The sequence below is a fragment of the Fundulus heteroclitus genome, chromosome 4 (genome assembly GCF_011125445.2).
Source record: "Fundulus heteroclitus isolate FHET01 chromosome 4, MU-UCD_Fhet_4.1, whole genome shotgun sequence".
NCBI lineage: Eukaryota > Metazoa > Chordata > Actinopteri > Cyprinodontiformes > Fundulidae > Fundulus > Fundulus heteroclitus.
Genome location: NC_046364.1, coordinates 18,997,847 through 19,022,991, shown reverse-complemented (window position 1 = coordinate 19,022,991; position 25,145 = coordinate 18,997,847). Strand labels below are relative to the sequence as shown.

At 41.6% G+C, this 25,145-nt stretch overlaps 1 protein-coding gene across 1 annotated transcript in view; it reads right to left on the bottom strand.

Annotated features, from left to right (window-relative positions):
- The window catches only part of fbn1 (fibrillin 1), a gene marked incomplete in the record, with an annotated part of 102,322 nt that overhangs the window by 62,012 nt on the left and 15,165 nt on the right, over positions 1-25,145 (bottom strand). Inside the window, 7 exon segments of the mRNA XM_036136220.1 lie at positions 3,869-3,994; positions 4,842-5,039; positions 12,878-12,973; positions 15,021-15,116; positions 15,845-15,943; positions 20,571-20,653; positions 24,198-24,448. Of these exon segments, the coding sequence (XP_035992113.1) occupies positions 3,869-3,994; positions 4,842-5,039; positions 12,878-12,973; positions 15,021-15,116; positions 15,845-15,943; positions 20,571-20,653; positions 24,198-24,385 (886 nt within the window).

The window sequence follows — 25,145 nt, the reverse complement described above, 5'->3', positions numbered from 1 at the left end:
TTAGAGTGGCCACTGTAGATTTTCCAATACATTTTTCTTCTTCCAACAACTTCTTCTCACTCACTCAATTTTCACTCTATGCACATAAATTATACATCAAAACGTAGGAATTTTTGTCTGGATTCAGAAAATGTAACCATCATTGGTGTGGGATTTATAGATTTTTCGCAAATCACCCCAAAGCGGCAAAAACCCCAAACGCTCTCCATTGATTTTCTATGGAGGTGCGGTGAAAAATCACACCTGACATTCCCAAGCGACACATGTTTTCACATCGTCGCTACTCCTAAACCGTTTGATGTACAGGCATGAGACTTTCACACATGAATGTCCAGACCCTTCTTGCGCTCACAAAAAAGGAATTTTGTTGATAACTGTTACGGTTTTGCCGCAGGAACAATTTGTTCGGGAGTAGCGAATGTGCAAAATCCTGAAAACGCTTTGGACCTGCATCCTTCTAAATGATGCACTTTTTTACATCGTTGCCATGCCTACACCAATTTTTGTACAAACATAAAAATGAGCACCACAGTCCTCAAAAGCCTGCTGATACTCACACTGAAATAATTATTTTGATATCTCTTATACTTTTTCAGCTTGAGCGATTTGTTTGGGACCCATTTTAGAGGATTTTTGAATTTTCGTCAATATTCCCCTTTATTTCATGATTTTTTGCGCCTACATTAAAATATTTCAAGCAAAAAACGATAGTTTGTCTTGCTCCCCTATCCGTTCAGAAATAAACGCAGAAAAAAAGATGTCTCTAGCCCTAACGGTTGAGGAAATATTCAGAGTTGTTTGAGGCAAAGTGATGCCATTTTATTCCTATTAGAGCTTGTCTGACCATAAGTCTGTTCCTGCAGTAGACGGACACCTGCAGCTGTGAGTGAGTTTCCATGACCACAGAACTCTGCTGGCCAGAGGTTACTACAGGTCAGGGACATGCTCCCTTTGCTTAGAATGGCACCTTTTGACGCCCACTGCAGGGGCTGTGGTGAACGTAGGAATCTGAAATTCGCACAGTCACTTCCTCTAAATATTCTTAAATTTTCCAGTGATAATCGGGCATGTGTCAATTTTCTTTTGGACTTCACATAGTTACTACTACTACTACTACTGATACAACTACTGATACTACTACAACTACTACTACTGATACTACTAGTACTACTACTGATACTACTGCTACTACTACTACTGATACTACTAGTACTACTACTGATACTACTGATACAACTACTACTACTACTACTACCACAACTACTACTACCACTACTAGTACTGATACTACTACTACTACTACCACTACTAGTACTGATACTACTACTGATACTACTACTACTACTACTACTACTGCCACTACTACTACTTCTACTACCACTACCACTACTACTACTTCTGATACTACTGCTACTACTACTACTACTACTGATACTACTACTACTAATAATTATTCTTCAAAGTCTTTTTATATTCCTTCAAATTCTTTCAGATTCTTGTTATTGTTCAAATTATTCAAGTTCAAATGGTTCAAATTCTTAAAAAAATTTTCAAATTCTTTACATTTTTCAATTTTTTTAAAATTTTTCAAATACTTCAAATTCTTCAAATCTTTCAAGTGCTTCGAATTCCTTCAGATTCTTGTGATACAACTGATATTACTACTACTACTACTACTACTACTACTACTACTACTACTACAACCGATACTACTCCTACTACTACTGATACTACTACTACTACTGATACTACTACTACTGGTAATACTGCTACTAATAAATCCTTCAACTATCTTAAACTATTTCAGTTTTTTATAACAGTATTCTAATCCTTCAGCAGTTTTTCATTACTATTGATAGTACTACTGATACTACTACTACTACTACTACTGATACTACTACCACTACTGATACTACTACTACTACTACTAATACTAATTTTCAAATATCCTTCAACTATCTTCAAATAGTTCAGCTTTTTCATAACATTTTTCTAATCCTTCAGGTGTTTTTCCATGTTAAAATTGGTTCTTTTTTTCATTTCAGCTGTTTTTTTTCTCTTCTTCAAAGATCTTCTGCCTCTTTTCCTCAATCAATTTTGAGGAAAGCATTCTCACTGCTGTTTTGCAGGAACAGCTTTTTCTAGTTATTATTTAAACTTCCTTTTTGCCCACTGCCACACTCAGTGCTTGGGTCTTTTTAACCACACCATCACACTAGCATTTGCTAAAAATCATCTGGTTGACACCTAAGACTTTTTGGGGTAAATATTTGGTAGATTGACGCGACAAAATGTAACTTTTTGGACAGTGTGCATTGCGTTACAGTTGGCATCAAACTAACACAGCCTTCCAGAAAAGCAACATTATACCAATGGTCAAAATATGGTGGTGGCAGTGTGATGGTTGGAGCGGGTTTTCTATTCAGGACATGGACAACTTACAAAATTGATGAAACCATTCATTCGGGTACATGCCAGAAAAACCCAAAAGATACCATATGACCATCATTTTCTGAACTTAGAAGTCAAACAAAAGTATACAACCATTTTCATGCAAAAAGCCATATTCAGAATAACACATCGGTGCATTCATAATTGACACCCGCTACATAATAAATTCCTGACGCCCCCCAAAACACGTTTCAGCGCAGCACAGAGAAGGTCTGTGATGTTGTGGGTCCTTGTGACTGCCTGCTTGCAGCGATTCAGTGCATCAAGCTCGGTGTCACAGTTCGGTGACAAGACTTTGACAAGTTTAAAGTTTGAAAACAGGGACTCAAGCCTTGGATCTATAGCATGTTGTTATAGCGAGGCCTGGTGCAGTTAGTATGTCATGACTAAAAATATTCTCGCGTAATTTGAGTGATAGCGTGTTATTTGAGGATGCCAAGATGGCAGCACCCGTGGAAAGCACAGAATGGTAAAAAAAAATACATAGTTTTACTCTATATTAGGCATATGTTGGTACAAAATGACAAGTGATAATACTTCAAATTTGCCATAATATAATAATTGAAAAAATAACATTTCCAAGTGTTTTGTTTCACTTTCAGCTCAAGCAATGATCCAAACGATCCAAAGTACTCTAGTAAGTCCACTTCTCAACATAAAAATATAATTGAAAGCTTGTTAAGTGGACTAATCAAAGACAGGACTTAAACTGAGATGCTGCCCTTAAACAATGTCATTTGCTCTTTGAAACCTTCTCCTCTGGCTGAATTAAAACAATTCTGCAAAGAAGAGTGGCACAAAATTAACTCATATCAATGTAAAGACAGTTCTCATTGCCAGGTATTTTAATCTCTTGATGAGAATTGTTGTCATACCAGGTGGCACAAGCAGGTTTAGGTTTATGTGGCAAATACTTTTTCAAACAGAGCCAAGTTCTTTTGGATAGCTTTTTTCTGCCCTTGAAAAATTCAATAATTTCAAAAGTACTTGAATTTTATTCAGGTAAAATGTGTCTGATATTGCAATTTTTTGATGTAAAATATATTAAGTGGGACTAATAGTGAAAACAGATGATCTGAAAAGTAACTTGGTAAATCTGTGGGTATCCTTGTTCAGTGCCAACAAAATCAAACCAGCATTTCCCTTAAACCTCAAACTTAAGAGTTGTACTGCTGATAGAAAACTGACTGCTACTTTGGTTTAATTAAACTTATTTTAAGGGAAAAGTGTGTGGTCTTTTTCCCACAAAGTAGCAACCAGAATACCATTACTGAGACAAAGTGAACCACAGAGACGGATGTGGTTCTCTCTTAACTTTTAGGATCCTTTAAATATTTTTCAGTCTACTCTGTCATTCAAGCTATGAAAGTCAGTCAGTTCACAGTCTCGCCGCGACGGTTCAAAGCCTAATTCTTACCGTCACATTTCTGCGAAATCTCGTTGAATTTGTGCCCAGCGGGGCATTTACATTCAAAAGACCCCACTGTGTTGATGCAGTTGCCTCCTTGACAGATGCCAGGGATGGCCTGGCATTCATCCACATCTGCACAGAAAATGCAGTTAATGCCCAGTTCACACTTGTTATTCACAAAACGTGGACACATTAGGTTGCACACGTCTTTATTGGGTCTGTTTCGACTTTGACTTTTCTGCATTCGTTATTTTGACAAGGGAAAAGAGTAAGAAAAGAGAGGATTTTCTGCAGGAGGATCGGAAACCGAAGCCAAGTGCAATGAAGAAACAAGTGAACGCATTAGGAACGTAAATAAGGAAAGGTCTAGAGTTCAACACAATGTTATACCCTCAAACAAGAGACATTACGAAGGTTAATGTGGTATACGACTCTGATTAGGAGCAATGGGTTTATGTGCTATGCTGATGACTCAATTCAATTCATTTAATAAATTTGAGCAAATAAAATCAAGAAATCAGACAGAAAGTCTGCAGGAGGCTTTGACCTTCTCTGGTCTCAGAGTACTTCATGTTCCAGTAGGTCCCTGGCTCAGGTCTGCCTCCCCTGCAGAGGTTCTGATGTTTTTTGGGTCTGAGGCAGCGAGGCACAGGGCCATCTTACCCGAAATGAGCTCTCCCACGTGGCACTGCCACTGAACCGTGTTACCGACTCTGACAGTCCCGCCGCAGCGGGTGTCGTGGGCATTCCATACACATGTGGGAGGCACTGCCACCCACCCAATTTAACCCAATTAGAACTAATCCTCTGGAGAGGGAGTTGAGGGGATGACAGAGAAAGAGAGGAGAGAGTACACAAGGAGGGAAAGGGAGTTAAGATGAGACAAAAAGATTGAAGCGCATGGGAACAGTGACAGGAAAAGAAACAGACAAAACCAGAAAAAAACCCAAGAGATTCAGGCCCTATGGACAGACTTTACCTTGGCACGCCCCGGTGCGATGGTTTGGTATGAAACCTCTTCTGCAGGGGTGAGGTTGTGCGGGGCACATCTCACAGGGATGGCCCCATGCCCGTCCTACTGTGGCACAGCACAAGGTTTTAGTGCAGACAATCCCCGTGAGCTGGCCTTGGCACATCTGGTTATTCACGGAGGCAAAGCAGGGCCCGGTACGGTAGTCTGCCAGGAGACAAACACAGTATATTTTATCTCAAAATGTACATTTACGTTTCACAAATCACAAAGAGGTTATAAGATTCAGTGAGGGTTAACAGAAATAGAAAATAATCTTAATCAAGATGAGAAAGCCAAAGGGATATTTTGGCCAAACTTAAATTATGCTGCAGTCGCCGGAGCGATCCAACTTTGGAGAATCAGGAATAAATTCTCATACTGGAGTCAACCAAAGAGCTACTCAGAGCAGGGAGCAAATAAGAGCAAACTCCTGCCATCTAAAACTAGTTAAAATAAGAAATTTACTTTATTGAACTGTTAATTAAATCTTTTCACTCTTGGTCACTTGTAGTAGTAGTTTATTTTTTCCAACTAAGTGAGCTACAAAGACACCTTTGCAAAGAAGCAACTGAAGAAACGTGTTCTTTTCTGGAGGTTTCATCACACCCCTACAGAGATACTGTAGTAAAACAACTCAAGCAGAAGCTTTTTTGGTGAATAATAGGTAAACACGGTAACTATTTCAAGTATAAACAGAAGCGCTCAGACTGAGTGCCATTTCTGCAGCACACCTTCATCAAATGTCATGAAAGGGCCACAGATTGGACAGCAAGGCTTTAAAATTGGCCAGACTCTCAAGAGCATATTACTTGCACTTGTCTGTCTGTAGAACATCTACAGGCAAAGAGGAGCTTTGGGAAATCTTATAAAGTTGTGAGGGCAGCTGCAGCAAGTCAGGTATACCCAAAAACCTGATCCGTTCCATATCATGTGATCTTAAATTATTTAGGTCCTTTTGCTGTGTCTCATGGCAGACGGGGGTGGGGGTACATACGTGCATCATGTAGTTTGGCACACTTCTATTTTTTTTCCATTTATACACAACCCAGGGGATAGGTCCTTAAAGTCAGCAGAGGCTGGCTGGCAGGGTGTGTTTTTGGAACACAGAAGGTGATTTCCACACTAACTACAGCACCCTAGAGGTAAAACTAAAACGCTTACAACACATATGATAGAGCGAAGAAAGTCCCTCCATCAAGACCACTCTCTTCTCCTCCCTTTCAAACTGGTCAGATCTCATTCCCCTGAGCCAGCGGCTGGTATGCACCTATTCCCTCCATGCATTCTCCCTTTAAAGGCCACTCCTTAGTTGAACACTCCCGGCTGATTTAACAAAATCACATCATTTTATCAGGTGAAAGATTTGGAAGATGGTAACACTGATAGAGGCGATAAAAGACAAGGAAAAACACATCAATCCCAAAAGAATCTGGCCGTGATCCAACGGCAAAAAAAAAAAAAAAAAAATCATTTCCACATTTCGGAGCTCACAGCCGACAGTGAGAGGAAAGAGGGAGACCGGCTCCAACAGCACAGTCATTTAAAACAAACGAGACATTGTGCGTTTCCCGTGTGGACCGGGGCCCAGCCTAGACCCGTCACGTGCACCCCAGCCTCCACAGTCTCTGTGCCTCTGGCATCAATGCTGTGTGAAATAGAACTGGGTCATCTCTCATTCTGTCCCCCTCCCTCCTGCTCCGACTCGACTGGAGTCCAAATGCTTTTGATTCTTAGTCAACTTTCCTTCCAGCCAGAAGTGCATCTCAGAACAGCTACAAAGAAAACGGTACTTCAATAATTTCTCAGGCTGATCAACCTCTACATGTCACGTTTAAAAAGAAACAGGCACACCTAGTGACTAACTACACCAAACAATATCTATGGAAATATTCTTTCGATTCTAAACAGAGGTGCATTTGGGTTGCATTGTTACGCATGCTGCAGTGTTTTGACCAAGACACAGAAGGGTAGAGACTAACAGGCTTATTTTCTTATAGATAGAAAAACTATGTTCAAGAGGAAATGGGAAAAAGGCAAGCACTTCAATCCCTTTCAATTCAAGGTTGACTGCTTTGGTTTTGAAGGTGATAAGGAACAGTACTAGCAAGAGGTCGCAGTTAAAATCTGGTCAAGAAAACTTAAAAACTGCCTTTCTTTAAAGAGTCAATCAAGGATCCTGGCTAAACAATAGATATTTTATCACAGCTGTATTTCAATTTTGAGGCCTGAGCATTGGCTATTATTTTCCACACATAAGAGCTAAGCATTATGGCTGTAAACCATTTTCTAGATGTAGAATTTTTCAACTTTAAATGCACACTAACAAGAAAAGCACTGAATATACGAAGAGCAATAACAAATGCTCTGGAAAGCGCTCATATTGCACCGATGTGAGCCAAGTACAACAGACAGTTGATCTTATAATATTTCTTTTACTATCACACATGAACGTCTGACAATAAAGCAGAGCTTGAAGTCCAAGAGATAAAAAAAAATAAACCATTAAATGCAAATCTGAGCAGGGGATGAATAAATGCAGGCACGGGACTTAAACAGTCGGCTGAGGTAAACGGGGAGAGGCAGACAGCTGTAGGGTGAAAATGGTGTCATTTCATTCGTCATCCTCCCGTGTCTTTGTGTGCTGCATACAGCTGGGGGGACCCGCCCGAGTCATGTCAGTACATCTGGGAGCAATCGCACATGTGCACACACAAATGCACTCAAACACACACATCTTTGTTTTAAATAGAAAGTGAGGACCGTGCCTTGATTTCAATTAATTTTCAGCCCTTTCTATGGCCTAACCCTGACCCCACCCTAAACCTAATTGACACTTTAGTCTTAAAAACTAACCTCTCATGCAGAATAAAAGCGAGGACCAAAAAACAGTCCTCACTTTACTAGTAAAATGACTAGTCCACATATGCAGAACTACAGCTCATTATGGCCCAGATCTGGCATGCAATAATCTCAAAACACACCACAACTTAAAGAAACGTCGGAAAGCTGAAAGTTTGTGGTTACTCCATACAGTAACGTTTGTGTCGGGTTGAAGTCAGGAAGCCCGTTTCAAAATTGGTCAAAAGAGCGTCCTGGAACTCCCAAAATATAACGCAATTATGATCACAAAAATCATATAATTTTCTGAATTATTCCAGAATGTACTCACATTCACTCACTCTCACTTTGATGCTCCTGCATAAAGATCCTTTCTACCAAAGTATGCATGTGTTTTTGTAACGTGTGTGTTTCCATTATGGGGTTATATAGTTGGGTGGGGTTTACTTATTGGCAGGTCAACAGATTTCTCCATTCTCCCAGAACAAACTAGTTGAGCTGGAACTCAAACACAGATGGAAACACACACACACACATATTTAGCTATCTATCCACTGAGATTTGCATCAGAATAAAACAACGGTTGAAAGAGAAAAGTCAGTGAATTATTAACAGAAAGCATCCCTCAGCTGACTGACCGACTTCCCTTCGGTGCTCTGGTTGCAGCATTTTTTTTTGACTGAGTAGCTCACGTGTTTCGACATTTTTGGCCCGTCTCTCTCCACCATCCCAAGTGAACTCACTGGCGTCATAGCTAATGCTTTGTTTTATTGCTCTGTAGCCGAATGACTGCAGCAGGAGGAAAGAGGCCTGAATGCAACAGCAGACGGATTGTGGCCATATCTCTAGAAATTCCACATTCCAAACTAAATCGCATTTGCATCCAACAGAGAAACACAATGAGGCAGCAGTCAGCTGTTCTCCGTCAGCAGATCATCAGTCACTTTGGCAGCATGCATCGCACTGCAGTGATGTCTTCGTACCAATCTTTCTACATCCAGAAACTCCTCAGGAGTCCGTGAGTGCGACTGCGGCTCCCAAGTCGGATCACATGCGTTTGGGAACCTCGTGATTCTGCTAATGTGATAAGATCAAGACATAATGGGGCACAGTTCTGTAAATTGCATTAAAATCAAGTGGGGTCTGCAAACACATGTGCTTTATGCATGTGCTAGTGTTTATTTGAGAGCACAACAACTTTCGCTCAGGGAGGTGATGGATTCTTGCCAACGAAATTCCAGTAAGGGAAGTTAACCTAAAACGCCACTACAACCATATCTCTACATCCTCTAGATCTTTTTGTGTAACCAAATGCTAAATGGAAAGGATCATGGGGGTTGCTATGGAAAACTCTCCTCATAACTCTTACTAAAATAGTTATTAAATTAAAATAGTTACTTTTTATTCAAAAAAAGTAGTATTAACTTTATTTTAAGAGACAGAAGAGTCCAGCCACCACAGAGCTGTGAGCAGTATTTATACCCTGAAACAGCTCTTCTGTTGCTGTTGTTTTTCTCCCTTATATGGGATGATCAGGAGACCAGAAGATGCAGGTAGTGACAGACCAGAACAGGTGATGTGGACCAGGGAACCACCAGAACAGGCAGAACCAACACACAGACTACTTTTATCAGAAGAGTCCAGTTGGCTGAGCACATAGGGACTGGTAGAGGCAGGGCACATCACACTACACGAGATGAGCCGTTATGGCAGGGATGAGTTGGCTGAGGCAGGTATATGTAGGCAGGTGAACAGGTGAGCTGAGTTGACTGTAATTAGTGGCAACAGGTGGAGCTGATCTAGAGCAGAGTGGTGGCTGGAGGGAGACTGAGCTGATATGATGATGGCTTAGAGGTGAAGGCTGATTAATAAAAGTCCAGAATAAACAACCAAAAACCTAAATCATGACAATACCAGTCTGAAAAGGGTTACAAAGCTTTTTCTACGGCTTATGGACATGTCAAACTCAGGAGGTCACAAAGCATCTGCCATGTGCCAAAAAGCATATTTACAATAGCTAAGAATTAAAAAATATATATATACATTATGGATTGACAAAGAACAGTGGGAAAACTACAGTGGGTGTGGACAACTTGGCGTAATTCATGGACACCTTGAACTCTGAGCTCAGGAAGAAAGAAATTGGTGAACCTTAAACACAACTTCACTTCGGTTATGGAGTAGGACAATGATCCCAAGGACAACGACTACAGGAGAGGAGGATATACAGAGCAAAAACCTTTGCTATAAAAATAACAACACTGTTGAATTCTCTAAAAAGAGTCTCAACATATATATATATATATATATATATATATATATATATATATATATATATATATATATATATATATATATTATTTTTAATATTTGCTGAAAGTAGCCCATTGCCTGAGCCTAAAGCTCGTTTGCCTTTTTATAAATGACCACATATTGTGGGCTGAGCATAGATACCAGCTAAGAATTTGGATCAGATTCCTCCTCCAAAGGAAGCCACACCAGGAGGGGTGTGGCCAAACCTCCGGTGGTGTAATCCCTGCATAAACGAACCCCTCTTATTTTTAAATAATGATGTGAAGAATATTTCCAAACCTTTAGCTTAAAGACTGAGTATTTTTGCACCAGAAGTGGGACTTTTCAAATGTGCTTGTTTTGACCACTACAGGAGCCTGTACAATAATACAGAGGGGCACAGTGCCTTGCAAAAGTATTCACACCCCTTGAACTTTTTCACATTTTGTAACTTTCCAACTACAAAAATTTAAGCTGGGGGGTTTGTCCCTTTCTCCAGCCGCCATTTGGTGAGAGACGGGGGACACCTTGGACAGGTCCCCGGTCCCTCACAAGGCAACACAGAGACCCACAGGACAACCATGCATGTAAAAGAGACCAGTTAACTTAACAGTCATGGTTTCCAGAAAGGAAAGTGGCTGTGGTAGGAAGCCGGAGTACCCTGGGAGAGCCCATGCCTGCACAGGGAGACCATGCAAACTCCATGCAGAAAGACCCCGGGCTAGGATTTGATCCAAGGAACCTTCTTGCTGCAAGAAAACAGCAACGCTGAATGAACGAGCTGCATCATGGAAACCAACGAACACAGCAGACAGGTCATGGAGAAAGTAGTGGAGAAGTTTAAAGCAGATTTGGGTTACGAAAGGATCACAGTCATTTAACATCTCAAAAAGCGCTGCTTAATTCCTCATCAAAAAAAAAAAAAGGAGTATAGCACAACAGGAAATCCACCAAGGCATGGCGGTCCACCTGATCATTAGAATCAATCTGAGAGAAACATAGTAACTCTGGAGGAGATGCACAGCTCGGATGGAGGATCTACTAACAAGACAACTATAATTTGTGCACCTCACAATTCTTGTGGATGAGTGGCAGTAGGTTTCTTATGCCTAATAGAGACTCATAAGAGGTCTGGTTTGCAGTTTGCCAAGTAGGGGACACACCAATCATGGACGAAGGTGCTCTGGTGGGAGGGGGCCAAAACTTTACTTTTTAGTAAACATGCAAACTGCTATGTGGGCAGAAAACTAAGGCTAGCACATCACACTGAATAAACCATCCCCACAATGAAACATGATGGCAGCATTGTGCTATGGGAAGGATTTTCATCAGCCGGAAGAAAGAGGAAAGCTGGTCAGAGATGAGTGGAAGATGAATGTAGCTAAATACAGGATAAACCTGGAGGAAAAGCTGCTAGGGGCTGAAAAAGATCTCAGACTGAGGCAGAGGTTCACTCGCAACAGCCTTAAACATAAAGCTCCAATGGAATGGCTTAGATCAAAGAATATGAATGTGTTACAATAATCTAGTCAAAGGCTTGGACCTAAATGGGAACCTGTGGCAAGACTTAAAACATTCTGTTTGAAGAGGCTCTTCGGCCAATTTGACTGAGTATGAGCCCCTAGAGCGACTGAAACTGCAGCAAATAGTGGCTGTGCACTTTTTCAGGCATTTATTTCTAGGAAGCAGGAAAGCCATGTTTTATTTAAATTGCGATCCATCCGATCAGTCACATAGCATCCCCTATATAATACAACGAAGTTTGCGGTTGTAGCGTGAAAAAAAGGTTAAGGGGCATGATTACTTTTACCAGACATTGTTTATTAACTCACTGCACCACTGTGTCATGATGAATGAAGCTCTAAGCACAATAAGGAGGAATTCCAGTTTCAAAGTTATAATTCAGCACAAGATATAAATAAAGCTGACAGTGAATGGTCTATTTGCATTCTCCTCACTGTGCTTGGCCAATCTAACTTTTAAAACCAGATGTGGCTTTTGACTCTGCATCAGGTCCTATAGCCACACCAGACGTTTTTTTAATCTCCAACATTCACTGAAAAACACAAGGATTCAAAGGATGTGTTGAAAGAAAGAAAAACAGTTGTATTTAGTCTCTTAGTAGTTATACACCATCTATGCAGACCAGACCTTCATAACCAAACAAGAATACTCCTCAATGCGAAGAAGCATGCTTTACGAGATAAGGCGTGGCACTAAACTGTGGGGTTTAAAGGAATCAATAATGTAAACTAAAGCAAAAATCAATTTGCTAGTTATGACAAAGAGGTCCATAAAGCACAGTGCTGTTAAACGGATGTAACTAATTAAGAGCTCTGCTGTCAATACAAATATTAGTGTTACAAGGTTAATACACTGGCCCCTATAGGTCACTGGTACTGCACACATTCAGGACACACACCAAACACAAGAACAAGCTCAAACACAGCACTGATTGCCCTTACTTTGCTTGTATACTGAGGAGGCTTTGCTAAAATGTGCCACAGAGCAACCACAGGAGGATAGGAGGTCTTCAGTTACCAAACAGTGCACGATCACAGCATCGTTGCACTCCCCTGAGAGTTGTTTCAGAGCAGATGTGGAAAATAAGGGTCATTTCTGAACTTGAGCCCGACGTACAAATGTTCCTCAACAAACCGGTTTCCTTTATCGTGTGGTATGACCATGCAGTCACAGGAAAACGGCAAACATTAAGCATGCCATCACGTTTTTTTACAAAAGTGGCACTTGCTGATCTGAAAACCTGTCCGGCAACAGCGAGTCTGGAATGTAGAGGGAATCAAAAGTGGGAAGGCTGTTGGAAAAAAAGGGGGGGGGGGGGGCTATGGGGAGAGCTTTGTGGGATTCATTACCTCTCTCACACTGGGCCCCGGTGAAGCCGTACGTACAAACACATCTGTTGGGAGCCACACACCTTCCTCCGTTCAGACAGCCGTTTTCACAAACCGCTGAGGACGAAAAGAGACACGAAACATGAGACAATGCGAAGACTGTGAGATAAATTTAAATTAGTTCCCGCTAATATTTGCTGTCCCCTGTGTGCAAGGACAGTGAAAATATATATTTTGTTTATTTAGGGACATGGTTTGGTCCTGAATCTCTAAAGGGAAATAACTCTTCAAACCTAAACGTTCAATAATTTAATCAGCTGATAAACTTGAACCTTTTCCACCATCTCTGAGAATTATGAAGGACTAGAGCTGCACCAATCCGATACCAGGTATCGTATCGTATTGGATCGGAAAAAATGGATTGCCGCATCTCTATGAAGGATCAAGATAGTTTATTATTTTTTTTTAGGAATGATGAGCAATATTTGCACAGTTTGTTTCAGGCTGTAATTATGAGAACACACTTTAAGTCTTATATTGCAACAATATAGTGAAATAGAGCATCCCAGTGTTTACACGACTAAAACTTAATTTCCTGCTAAACTAGTTTTAGTTTAATATCTGTTTTTATCCATCCATCCATTTTATTATCCATGTTATCCGTGTCTGGTTGGAGTACACCCTGGATAGGTCATTTGTTTTTATGTTTCTGATACTGTTTTTTTTTTACAGCGTTTTTAAATAAATACTATTCTTATTCACATAATGCAAGACATTTGGTGATAAAGTTATTCGTTTAAACAGGATGTTTGTCCCAACAATCCCGTCAGGGATTCTGTGCATTTGTGGCTCCTTACAGTTTGCATAGTTTAGTCCTGTTTCTTATTCACACAGTTTATTTTTCCTTTTGCTTTTATCCGAGTTTAGATGTCCAGCTTTAAAGGTTTGCTTTTTAACAAACAAAGATGCAACAACAAACTAGAGAATTTCAAGCATACTGCTCACGTTTCAGCTGGCCAGTCTAGTCTCCATAACAATGCCCTCAATCTCCTGACAAAAGTAAATCTTTACTCTGCCCAATAAACATGTGGAAAACATACTTTTTTTTCTAAGAGATGGGTTAAACGCAGAGACAAATTTCCCCTCTGTGGGACTATAAAGGGACTTTTTTATGCTAGCATTTAGCAAGCTCTCTCATTGACCCATTGAGAGTGAAGATTATGCCAATCTTCAGGGCTGCCCCTTGCTATCTTTTTATGGTGTACTAAGACAAGACCTCAGTGGGTTGTAGCAAAGTGGAGGGTCTCTTGTTTGGGGATCTTGAGGGCTCCTCTGTGCTTTGTTCAAATGTTGTGGTTCTGTTGCCGTCCTGAGGTTAAAACCTGCAATGTGCACTGCAGCGGTACGAGAGTGAGCTTCTATAACTTCTAGGCTGTGGTTTTGAACTGGAAAAGGGTGGATTGCTGCCCCAAGCTTGGGGGTCAGCGGAGAAATTCAAGTATCTCAATGTTTTGTTTACGATTGATGGTAGGATGGATCAGGACATGAATAGATATACTGAAGTGTGACTAAAGAGACGATCATCTGGGTTTCCTTCCTGAAACTGTTTTCCCTGAGGACTTCCTATGATAACTTTTAGCAGATTACTAAATGTGACAACCCCTCCATAAAAAATATGCTGTTTTATGTGCCTGGATTCTTTTGGTTGCCAAAATAAGCAATATGAAGTAGAAGCATGTAAACATATGACCATTTATTCACTCATTAACCTTGATCAGTTTTAAGTCATGTAGTTCATAAACTGTGTAATGTGCAGTTTATGTGTAATGTGCAGATATTTGTGATTGACAACACATTACTTAACGGGCATGCATTCTGTTCTTGAGCCGTTTCAGCATCCCTTCCAACCTCAGTTTCCATAAATCAATGGCAACAGCCAAAACACCAAGACCACAGCTTTAACACTACCGTCCACAAGCCAGTGGGTTTTGCCCCCAGTCCTTATGTGCATATTTTGTGTGGCGCTGTTGGTCTAGGGCTAATCAGAAAAACCAATGTCCTAATTACTTAGCTGGATTTAGGTGGAAAGGTATGCAGCACATCTTTGTCTGGAAGAAACATTAAACATTTCCAGTGAACACCGAAGTTACAAAGTTATCCTTACGTTGACCACAGTGGTTTCCAACGTAGCCCTTCTGACACTGACAGTTGTCTTCTGCACACGTTCCCCCGTTCATACACCGGATGTTACAGTGCTGGACTGTGGGTTGGACAAAACAAAAACACTGATTACAGATTACTCAAACATATAATACATGGGAGGATGTTTACAACACAAACAAATTTTACTCAAAACGATTTCTCAACCGTTAACCTCAGATATAATTTCCAGGATTTTTTTTTTCTCTGTTTAAACATATGAGCGCACTGGTTTGAGGTGCTGGGAGCTGCGAGAGAGAAAGATGGAGGACATGTTGACTGTGGATATCTTCCAAAACACACAACCACATATACTCTCTCTCACACACACACACAAGCTCACGGGATTGGCTGCTTTTCAAAAAAACATGATTGCAAAAGATATCAGTTGCTACAATCTGGAGACAGTGTCATGGATGTGTTCAGGAGATTCTTTGACCTAGTATCGTTTTTGCCACACTAGTTAGTGCTCATTACGATTGGAAAGAAGAAATCCTATATTTATTCCAGCTAAGACATGTAGCGTGGAAATACTGCATATTTTTTGTCATGTACGCATTCTTACTGATTGTGGGTTGATTAAATGTTATTTTAAAGCTACTTCATCAAAACAAAAAATGTAAAGACAAGGGTGGAGTTTCCACTGAGCCCTCCTAAACCATTCCATGCTTATCTATTGGCGAAGAGCCAGTAGAACCCTGACCGATGCACTACACATAACGAAAAGCATGTCGCACTTCAAAGAAGTCGGGAAATATATGAGTTGGTAAAGAGGAGTTGTTCAATGACCTGACTTGGATCCACAGGTTGGGGCAATCTGTCCGTTGGGGCAGGTGCACATGTTGGGTCTGGAGCAGAAACCGTCTCCGCACGAACTCCGGCAGATTGCTGAAAATGAGAACACGACACTTGGTCAAACAACACGGAAAGTTCCTCTGTCAGGTAAAAAGACAAAATATCGGTGCCTTTCTCAGGCTGCGGCGCCAGGATTTGTCTTTCATTGTGCATGTGAGAAAATTCCTGTTATGTTTCTGCTGCTTGTCAAACAGTCGACTGCAGGTTTTAAATTTCTGCAAAGAATTTCACTCGGTGCAACTCAGACCGTGAGCTCAACCTCAGACTGAACTTCCACTTGTAAAATCTCAAGAAGGGATCTCAAAGAACATTGTTTAAAATTGACAAAGTGCACCTGGCAACGGTGCAGAGTTATTTTCTGCTTGCAGTTTCGTTGCCATAAATCTGTGCCAGCCAGTGTTTTCAGTTGTCACTGTCTGCTCATTTGTTCCTTTCCCCCCAGACTGTTTCTGGCAAGGTTCACTGCTCCCAGCTGCTGTCAGGTGAAGTCCTGCCACTGACCCCTTCTCCATGAATCCCACTGTGAAACCATGTCATTAGAGCTGGGACCGGCATCCCGCCAGCCGAACGGCCCAATCACACAACTCCTCTGTCTCCTGATTGAAAGTACAGCTTACCCATGAAAAGTCATGGGTAAACTGCACATGGGAGAAACCCTAACATAAAAAAACTGTAGTAAATGAGCTAAATTCATGACCAACCCCAACAGGGTTCACCACTCTACAGCTGTGTTATTTTCAGTCATCCTCTTAAGTGGAGCACATCAAAAAACGTTAGCATGGAACAAACAAGCAAACAAAACATGGAGTTATAGCCTGCCACATGTGAGAAAGAATTTTTTTTCCCTAAAGTCCTTACATTAAGAAAGTGAATATCTGTTCATAAGAAAAAAAATTCTTATGAACAGAGATTGTTGTTTTATAGTCAAGAGCAAGGAGCTGTGTTCGTGCATCTGTTCAGCGTCTGCAAAATTATAGAAACCTTGTCTCAAAAAAGTGCCAATTCTTCTTGTCTACTAGGCTGAATTCTTAAGCGTTTTCTCCTACAAGCACAGTTGCATAAAAACTTTCAGATGACTACAAATGTTACAACAAACAGTTCTAATGGAAATTACCTGGGGGAAATCAAATGTTTTCACCACCCTCTCATGAAATCTCAACTACTTTTTTTTTTCTCCAGAGGACTCTTTCATGTTTTAAAGATCTTACATTTCCATTTATTCCAGCAGAGCCCTTCCTTTTCAAATAAAGGTCAAATGACATACCGAGCACCTATCCTCTCTCTGCTCTTTTTTTCTTTTTTCGCGTGTGTGCTTGCAATTAGTGCTCGCATTAACTTTACATTTTCCTTTTCATAATAAGCGTTTCTGGCTTAGTGCTTTTTTTGTGCTTTTTCTGTCCTTTCTCTTTCCTGTCACCATCCAGTTGAAACAGATGGGCAAACTTCCTGAGTCTGGTTCAGCTGAGGATCTTTTCCTGTTAAACGGGAATAAGGCTTTCAGCTGCAAACCGATATATGCTCAGGACAGGAACATTGCCTCAATAAAAAAGATCCAAAGCAGTCTTGTCGACTTCCTTATCCAGATTTGTTTTCTTTGCAGAATGCAGATTAATTATCATCAATGTACTAAACCATTCAGCATTGAAACAATCAGATCACAAATAATAATAATTGAACTTTATTGATCTCACAATGGAGAAATTCACTTCTGCATCTTAACCCATCCCCTTGGGGAGCAGTGGGCTGACACTGTTCGGCGCCTGGGGAGCAATTGGGGGTTAACGGTCTTGCTCAGGGACCCAGAATGGCAGCTTGTGGGAGTTGAACTCAGAACCTCTGGGACCGAAGCTCTGTGCTCAAACCACTCGGCCACCACTTCCCCATAACTAGATCCTATTTAAAGGCTAACTCACCCTAAAGTCAACTTTTTTTGCCAATAAACTACTAACATGGCTGTCTTATAGTACTGTCTACATATCCTGGTCATTATTTTTGACAAATTAAGGCATATTTGTTGAAATCTTGCTTTTGTGTCTTGTCAGTGTGGCGCCCTCCTAGGGTTAAACGGTGGTCTTGCATTGAATTTCAAATTCGTATTGCTAGTGGTTCAAGTGTTTTGGTGACATAATTTGGAGAAACCGACGTCAATAGCTTTGCCAATGTGGGGTATAAAAGCAGCTCCCTCTTATGCCTCCGTAGCGAGAACTGTTGCTCTTTTCAGACCCTCTAGCGATTCTTTCTTCAAAAAAGCAACTAGTGACAAATCTAGCGATTTCTCATGTGTTATTGGCGTAAACGTAAAGGCACCAATTGTTCTGCTGTCTCGCAGGCAGACAGCTTCTGCCTCATCCTGATACCCGCCTGCAGTCAGAGCAAGGAGAGCAGAGAGGAGATCAACCATACGCCGTTTCAACATTGCAAATTATTCATGTGTGCGCAAAACAGTCAGTAATCCTGCCTGGATTACAAAACACAGAATAACTATGATAATATATAAGTGGACCGATCCTGGGCTTCGCTGAGTCAGCGCCTTGAGCCAGTGGCTAAAACTGATCAGGCCAGTCTCTAGGTAAAAACTCCACAAAATCTCCCTCAACCTCCGGTGATGAGAGGGGTGAAAGTCCTCCACCTCAAAAAGACCGAACTGTGGCGTAACTACCAGCGTAACTCTGCTCACTCTCCATGATTCAGTATGGAAAATCAAGCTAGCTGATGCTTTCCCCCATCCTTAACACAACCCCGCTCCCCCCCACCCTCCTCCACCCTTTCCCACATATCCTCACCCACTTTGGGGAAATTTCTGAAGTTTTGTCACGGTATGGGATTGTGCTTTTACATGGGGGTGAGTAACACTTCAAAGGGTAACTCGTCCCAATGTAAAGTTATAACTCTGCCCTCACACAAATTTTAGGCACCAGCAACCCCCGCAACCCCATGAGGGACCAAGCGGGTCAGAAAATGGATGGATGGATGAATGGATGGATGGATGGCCATCAAACTGGGCGGTTCCAAGAGACACACGGCTAAGTGTGGGAATGAGTGGTGGGGTTAAGCAAGGCTGTGCTCAGGAAAAGGCTAAAGATGTTGAAACATGGAGTGACCAGGGTAACATCTGGTGGTTTCACCACAGTTCATTCTTTTGAGATGGAGGACCCCCCCCCCCCCCCCACACACACACACACACACAGACACACCCCACCCCCTTGTCACCAGTGTTGCCAGATTTTTTGAGACAATCAAGCAAGCACCGCTATAAAAAGCCTGGAAAATTAAAAATTTCCAGGAGATCCATGTCTTACACTTTGCTTGCAAGTGAGGCAGGAGCTTAATTAAAGAGAAGCGTTTAGCACAGCTTCTTGGATGTGCTGACACTGTAACTCCAGGGTAAAATGGCTTGTATAGCACTTTAACTAGTCTTAAAGACCTCCAAAGCGCTTCACACTACAGTCAGTCATTCACACCCCGACGGTGGTGAGCTATGTTAGTAGCCACAGCTGCCCTGGGGCAGGCTGACAGAGGCGAGGTTGCCATGCACCGGCACCACCAGATCCTCTCACCACCGCCAGCAGGCAATGTGGGTGAAGTGTCTTGCCCAAGGACACAACGACAGAGACAGTCAGTGCAGGGGATCGAACCGGCAACCAGCCAATTGCAAGACAAACTCCCTAACCTCTGTGCCACATCGCCCACACACTTCATCTGGCAATATGATTCAGCTTTAGTTTGTCAAATACAAAGACAACAAATGAATGAGCATTAGAGTACAGATTATGGGTAAGGTTTCTGCAATATTATCAGCGCGTAAAAACTCATCTTCAGAATCTCAGCCCAAAATGGTGATCTGCACCGCGTAATCTAGTTTCAGCAGTTATCGGCGAATATTGCAGCCGTAAACTGCATAAAATACGGGCGAAATTGCTCCCTTTGCCTTTAGGAAAGACCCAGCATTATGGTGGCATCACAGGATGGACTCCAGCACGTAATGAGGCGTCTAGGATATTTTTTCTATAGGTAGGAATGTGTGAACATGGAGAGGCCGAAGGATATTTCAGCCAGTACTGTGTCTGTAGCACGGCAGTGCAAGCGGGTCTCTGACATATTTATCGTCACTTATTTTAGAACCCAAGTAAGCGACATGACTTTCAGAAACAAGTCCAAAAAAACGCAACCTGCGACTCACAAAATTTACAAGTGACTTTAGAAGAAAAGAAGCCCAAAGTTGCTTATTATAAGCGGACTTGGCAACGCTGCTTGTCACTGAATCGCTAACCTGTAAATTGATAGATAAATCACACTCGTTAAAACTGAAGAGGGTGCCACACGGACGATTTCAGACACAAAAGCAGGATTTTAACAAATGTGCGATATTTTGCTCCAAATCCACAACTAGAAATATGACAACCTTTGGTTTTGGTGGGCCCCTCAAAGATTGTCAACACCTTCCCGCTTGTGTTGCTGTTCTAAATTATCTCTTTTTCAGGAAAGTTGCTGCCTGCTAAAGGAAGTCAAAGAATGTTGAGCCCCATAGCTGCTGTATACTGACTGAAATACACGTAACTCAATTGGACCAATTGTAATGCAGGACTTGAAGCTCTTTTTTTTTCTTCCCGTCTTGATAATTTGAATCAAAGGTCTGTGAGTGGTGGGAGGTTATACTTACGAACAATGCACTGGTTTCCTCCTGTAAGAGTCTTCCAGCCTGGGCAGCAGTAGGCACTGTTTCTGGAGCCGCACACATTTGGTCTGTGGAAAATGTAGCGTCACAGGCTCTTGTTAATGACACTGAGTTCAAACCAGTCAATATATTAGGTTTCTGTTGTCCACAGATTTGGTGTATAAAGGTCACATCTTTCTTCAAATTTGGATTCTGGACCAACTCTCTGCTCGAGTTTCTTAATGCATTAGACAAAGCCACTACAGGAGGATGGCAATTCTAATCCCACAGATTGAGCTCCCCTTCATCTCGGTCAAGCTTACATATGTTCATACAAATGAGTCAGAAAACCAAACAGTTTTTTTCCTTCCCACAGAAAGCCAGAAAACAAGGTTTCTCCAAATATCTCATGCAAACGCGCCACAGTACAACAGTTGCCTTTTAATTTTTCAGGATGTTTTTTTTATCTTTTTCTGAATGAGTAATTATATAAATAGATCGCATTAAGCTCCTAATAAACCACTTCTAAAGTTGTTGTTTTTTGTTGTTATTGATAGAGATGCACCAATCTATTTTTTTTTCGATCCAAACCGATCCCTGGGCTAAGTTTATGGGCAGATACCCGTTACCGATCCAATACTGCCTTGACATGTGAGTAAAGTTATCAGGCTTGAAATAAACATTGTTGAAAAAAGTTCTGCATGTTCTTTAGCGTGGTGCTTTTGGAGGTGCTACTTATGCATTTCAGATGCTGCATGTTGCAGTCGGACTTGTTGGCGTATCAAGTTTGAAATGTTTCCAAATAGCAGACTGGGCTCGGTCCGCCACTTGCTCCATGTTGCTCTGTGTTTGCTCATCGCTAGCTGCTGTGCATGCTCTGCGTAACCGCCGTTGCAAACACAGAATAGAAGTGGCTAGATTGACATAACTATATTGCTGTGTATGATATAAATAAAACAACTAAATGATATCCGATATCCGATCCAGCTAATTAGTCAATATTGGAGCCGACATCCGATCCGGGTATCGGATCGGTGCATCTCTAGTTATTGAGTCTTTGTATCACGATGTAATCCAGGCATGATTACTATATTCAGGTAATTTACTTCTGTTAGACAAAACCTAGCATTATTTTCTAACAAACAACCATTTTTCATTACATTACAGTAAAACAAAAGTACAATCCTACAGAGGCAACAATCAGGGATTTCCAGAACACTTTAAATTTCTGGTTTTCTTTGAGGTCTGATCTGTTGGCTTCAACCTATTTACCCCCTTAAGGATATAACAAATAAAAGAAGAATGGTGTTACGTTTCTTGAAAGAGGATTTTGAATCCAGAGAATTAAAAAATATCCCAATGCTATTGGTTGAATCCTTCATATATGGGACACAGAGTGAATTCTGAGTTTTGATTCAGTTAATGAATAGAAAAACAGAATTACATTTATCAGTACTTGACCTGCCATCACCCATTGGAAAAACTCTCCAAATCTTCTTCTCTGGCAAAATTACTGGACCATCTCAGCACTTTAAATTCTTGTCTTTTATCAATTTTAAAGGATGTACTTTTCTTCTTTTTTTTTTTTTTTACAAATTTTCTTTCTGATTTTATGTTTGCCTAATAAAAAAGTACTCATGGTATAATCTTTGTTGAGTGGTTTCATAAGATTTGAAGACCAGATTCTTTATCCGTTAAAATTAGATGAACCGGGCACGCTGGTGGCGCAGCGGGTAGTGCGACCCATGTATGGAGGCCTTGGTCCTTGACGCGGTCGACCCGGGTTTGACTCCGACCCGCAGTCCTTTGCCGCATGTCTCTCCCCCTCTTCCACCCCCTTCCTGTCAGCCTATTGTAATAAAAAGTGAGCCACTAGAGCTGCAATAAATCTCCAAAAAAAAAAATTAGATGTGCTGGTTGCCCTTTGATTGTGTCCTTTTTTTCTAGTTCATGTAATGAATCAACTCAAAAGATTTTCTGTCTATAAACACACCAAGTGACTGAATGTACTTTGGTGCACTTTTTTCCAGTTCAAGAAAAACTTCGTATGGGTTTGGGCTATGCATAATCTGGATAGTCTTGTAATTCCTTTTTTTTCTCTGATTCAAAGGAGCAGTAAGTAATAGTGACACCTAGTGTTTCAGATTAGGATAGTTGTGATACTTTTGGCATAAAGTACCAAATGCTACCTGCGCTGTGTTTTGGCAACCCTGGGAACTCTCATGTGGTTGGCTTAGGAACCAGGAAGTAAACACGGACTACACTCTGCACCAAAGTACTTCTAGGTTTGAAAAGAGGAACACTAGACATTATTGATGGAAAGGACCGATTGTTTACAGGGAATGCTACTTCCATCCCAGGTAACAAATATTATGATTTTGGCTAATTTTACAGTAAATATCTTACTTATTGCTCCTTTAATAGCGCAAATCTCTTTCAATGAGCCCGCTGCATATTTTTTCTCTTTTATGTGGTACAGCCCTTAAATGAAATGAGAGTTTGTCATAATTGGACTTAGCGAGTCAGACCTCAAAACTGGAAATTGTTCTTGGCAGGGAAAAGCCTGATTGGTGCATCTCTAGGTAAAAACCTCCGTGGGCTTTGAGCTTACCAAAACTGTAGGTAAATTTCCTGCTGTCACGAAAACACCTGGACCATCCTGCCACCTACAGGCCTGAAACATGTCAACCTGTGATCGCCCACTTAGCGTGCACTAATCCAGGAGCGGAGATGTGCGTCGTAACTCAGAACAGAACCATGGGGTGAAAAATGAATCTGCTTGGGTGTTTGAAACAGCGGTAAGTCAGCGTGACACAGTATGCAGGCTGAATGCACTTCCTGCCTCGGAAACCAGATGTTGCGACAGATTAACGTTAACCACGTCAAATGAAAATGCCTGCAGAGAAAGCTCATTGAGCTGTCTGCTATCTGACCTCCATCAGCTGTTTGCTGTCATCACTGGACACATGCATTTGTTCTTTTCTTAAATGCTTTCCTTCTGTCTGTCTTTCCCTTTTTCACCCCCCCCCCTTCTCTCTCTCTCTTTCTCTCTCTCTGACACACAACCTCTCCAGCAGTGACCCACTGTGAACAGCTGCAGATGTGATTTATACACAACTGGGGTGTGGTGTATTTGGCTAAAAGGAGGATTAGGCTGTTAGTTCCCCCCCCCCTGTCCCACCCACCCACCACCAAGACATACACACACACACACACAGAACCACCTCATTACCCCTCCTCTTTCTGCCACAGCTACACAAGACCAATGGCCTTCTTTGTTTGGAAGTAATTTATTATTGCAGTCAGCAGGAATGTGGTATTCCTGCCAGTATTTAATTACTAAACGTTGCTCCAAACTTCCCATCACACACAATGTCACTCATGGGTCTCAGTAAGCTTTATTAAAAGACACACACACACACACACACACACACACACACACACACACACACACACACACACACACACACACACACACACACACAAACACAGAAATGAGTCTTGACCTACGCTGTTCCTTAAAGTTCAGGGCAGGAGGTAAAGACACCTGCTCCAAGGTCCAAATAAAGCAGACTAAAATGATGGAATAATAATACTAATGATGATAAAATCAAGATTAGACAGCCACATTACCCTCTGAGGACATCCGTGCCCCCTCTCCTCTTGGCCCTGTTGGCTCTGGTGTCCGTGTGCCTGGTCACCGGCTCGCTGTCCTCGTTGTCCACCTCCTCTGCGCCTACCAGTCTGCCAAAGAGCGACAGCAAGGCCAGCAGAGCCACGGCCAACTGCAGCAGCCGTCCTGCGCGCTTTCTGTCCGGCATATTTTCTCCAAAAAAGCGCAACTCCAGTGCTCGGTGAAATAAAATAAAAATACAATAAAAAAATAATAATTAACTAGTTTCCCAGCACTGTCGGACCTCCTCAGTCAGGAGTCAAAGCTGAAAAACAAATTTATAAAAGTAAATACAATGGAAAGAATAAGCGAATGAAAAAGGCAGATAATTAATGCGCACTAAATAAAATCCAATTATGACCTCAGCTTTATGATCTAGTAAGACTTTTAAAAAAAATCAAGCAATGTTGAAAGTGTAATTTACCTTGTCTCCAAAGAAGGAGATTCGCCTGGGACCCGACTCAGCACTGCTTTACTCTTACTCGCATGGTAACAAGCTGAATAAATGTTCTGCGCAGAAAAAAAACAGCGTAGAGGAGGAAAAGTCACTCAAAAGCTTTCGCCTGCAGCTGCTATAAGTGAATGCGCATTGTAACTTTTGCAAACTACTCATGCGCATGTAGCAGAGCGTTGGGTTTTGCGCTGGTAAGTTGGAGGAGCGGATGCATTCCTGAGGATGGGAATGGTCAAACTCTCTGTGTCTCTCCCCCTCTCTCCGCGCAGAGCTCTTTCCTCATCCCTGCTCCACTCAACTTTCCCCAAAAACTCCCCCCACCCCCACCCCCCCTTGTCCCTGCTCTCGCGATAACAAAACAAAGCGAGCGAGTTCATGAATGGGCTGAAAACTGCGCACCTTCGGTAAACTTATACATTGAGGTATGGAAAACTCATTTCCCCCAGTCACGTGC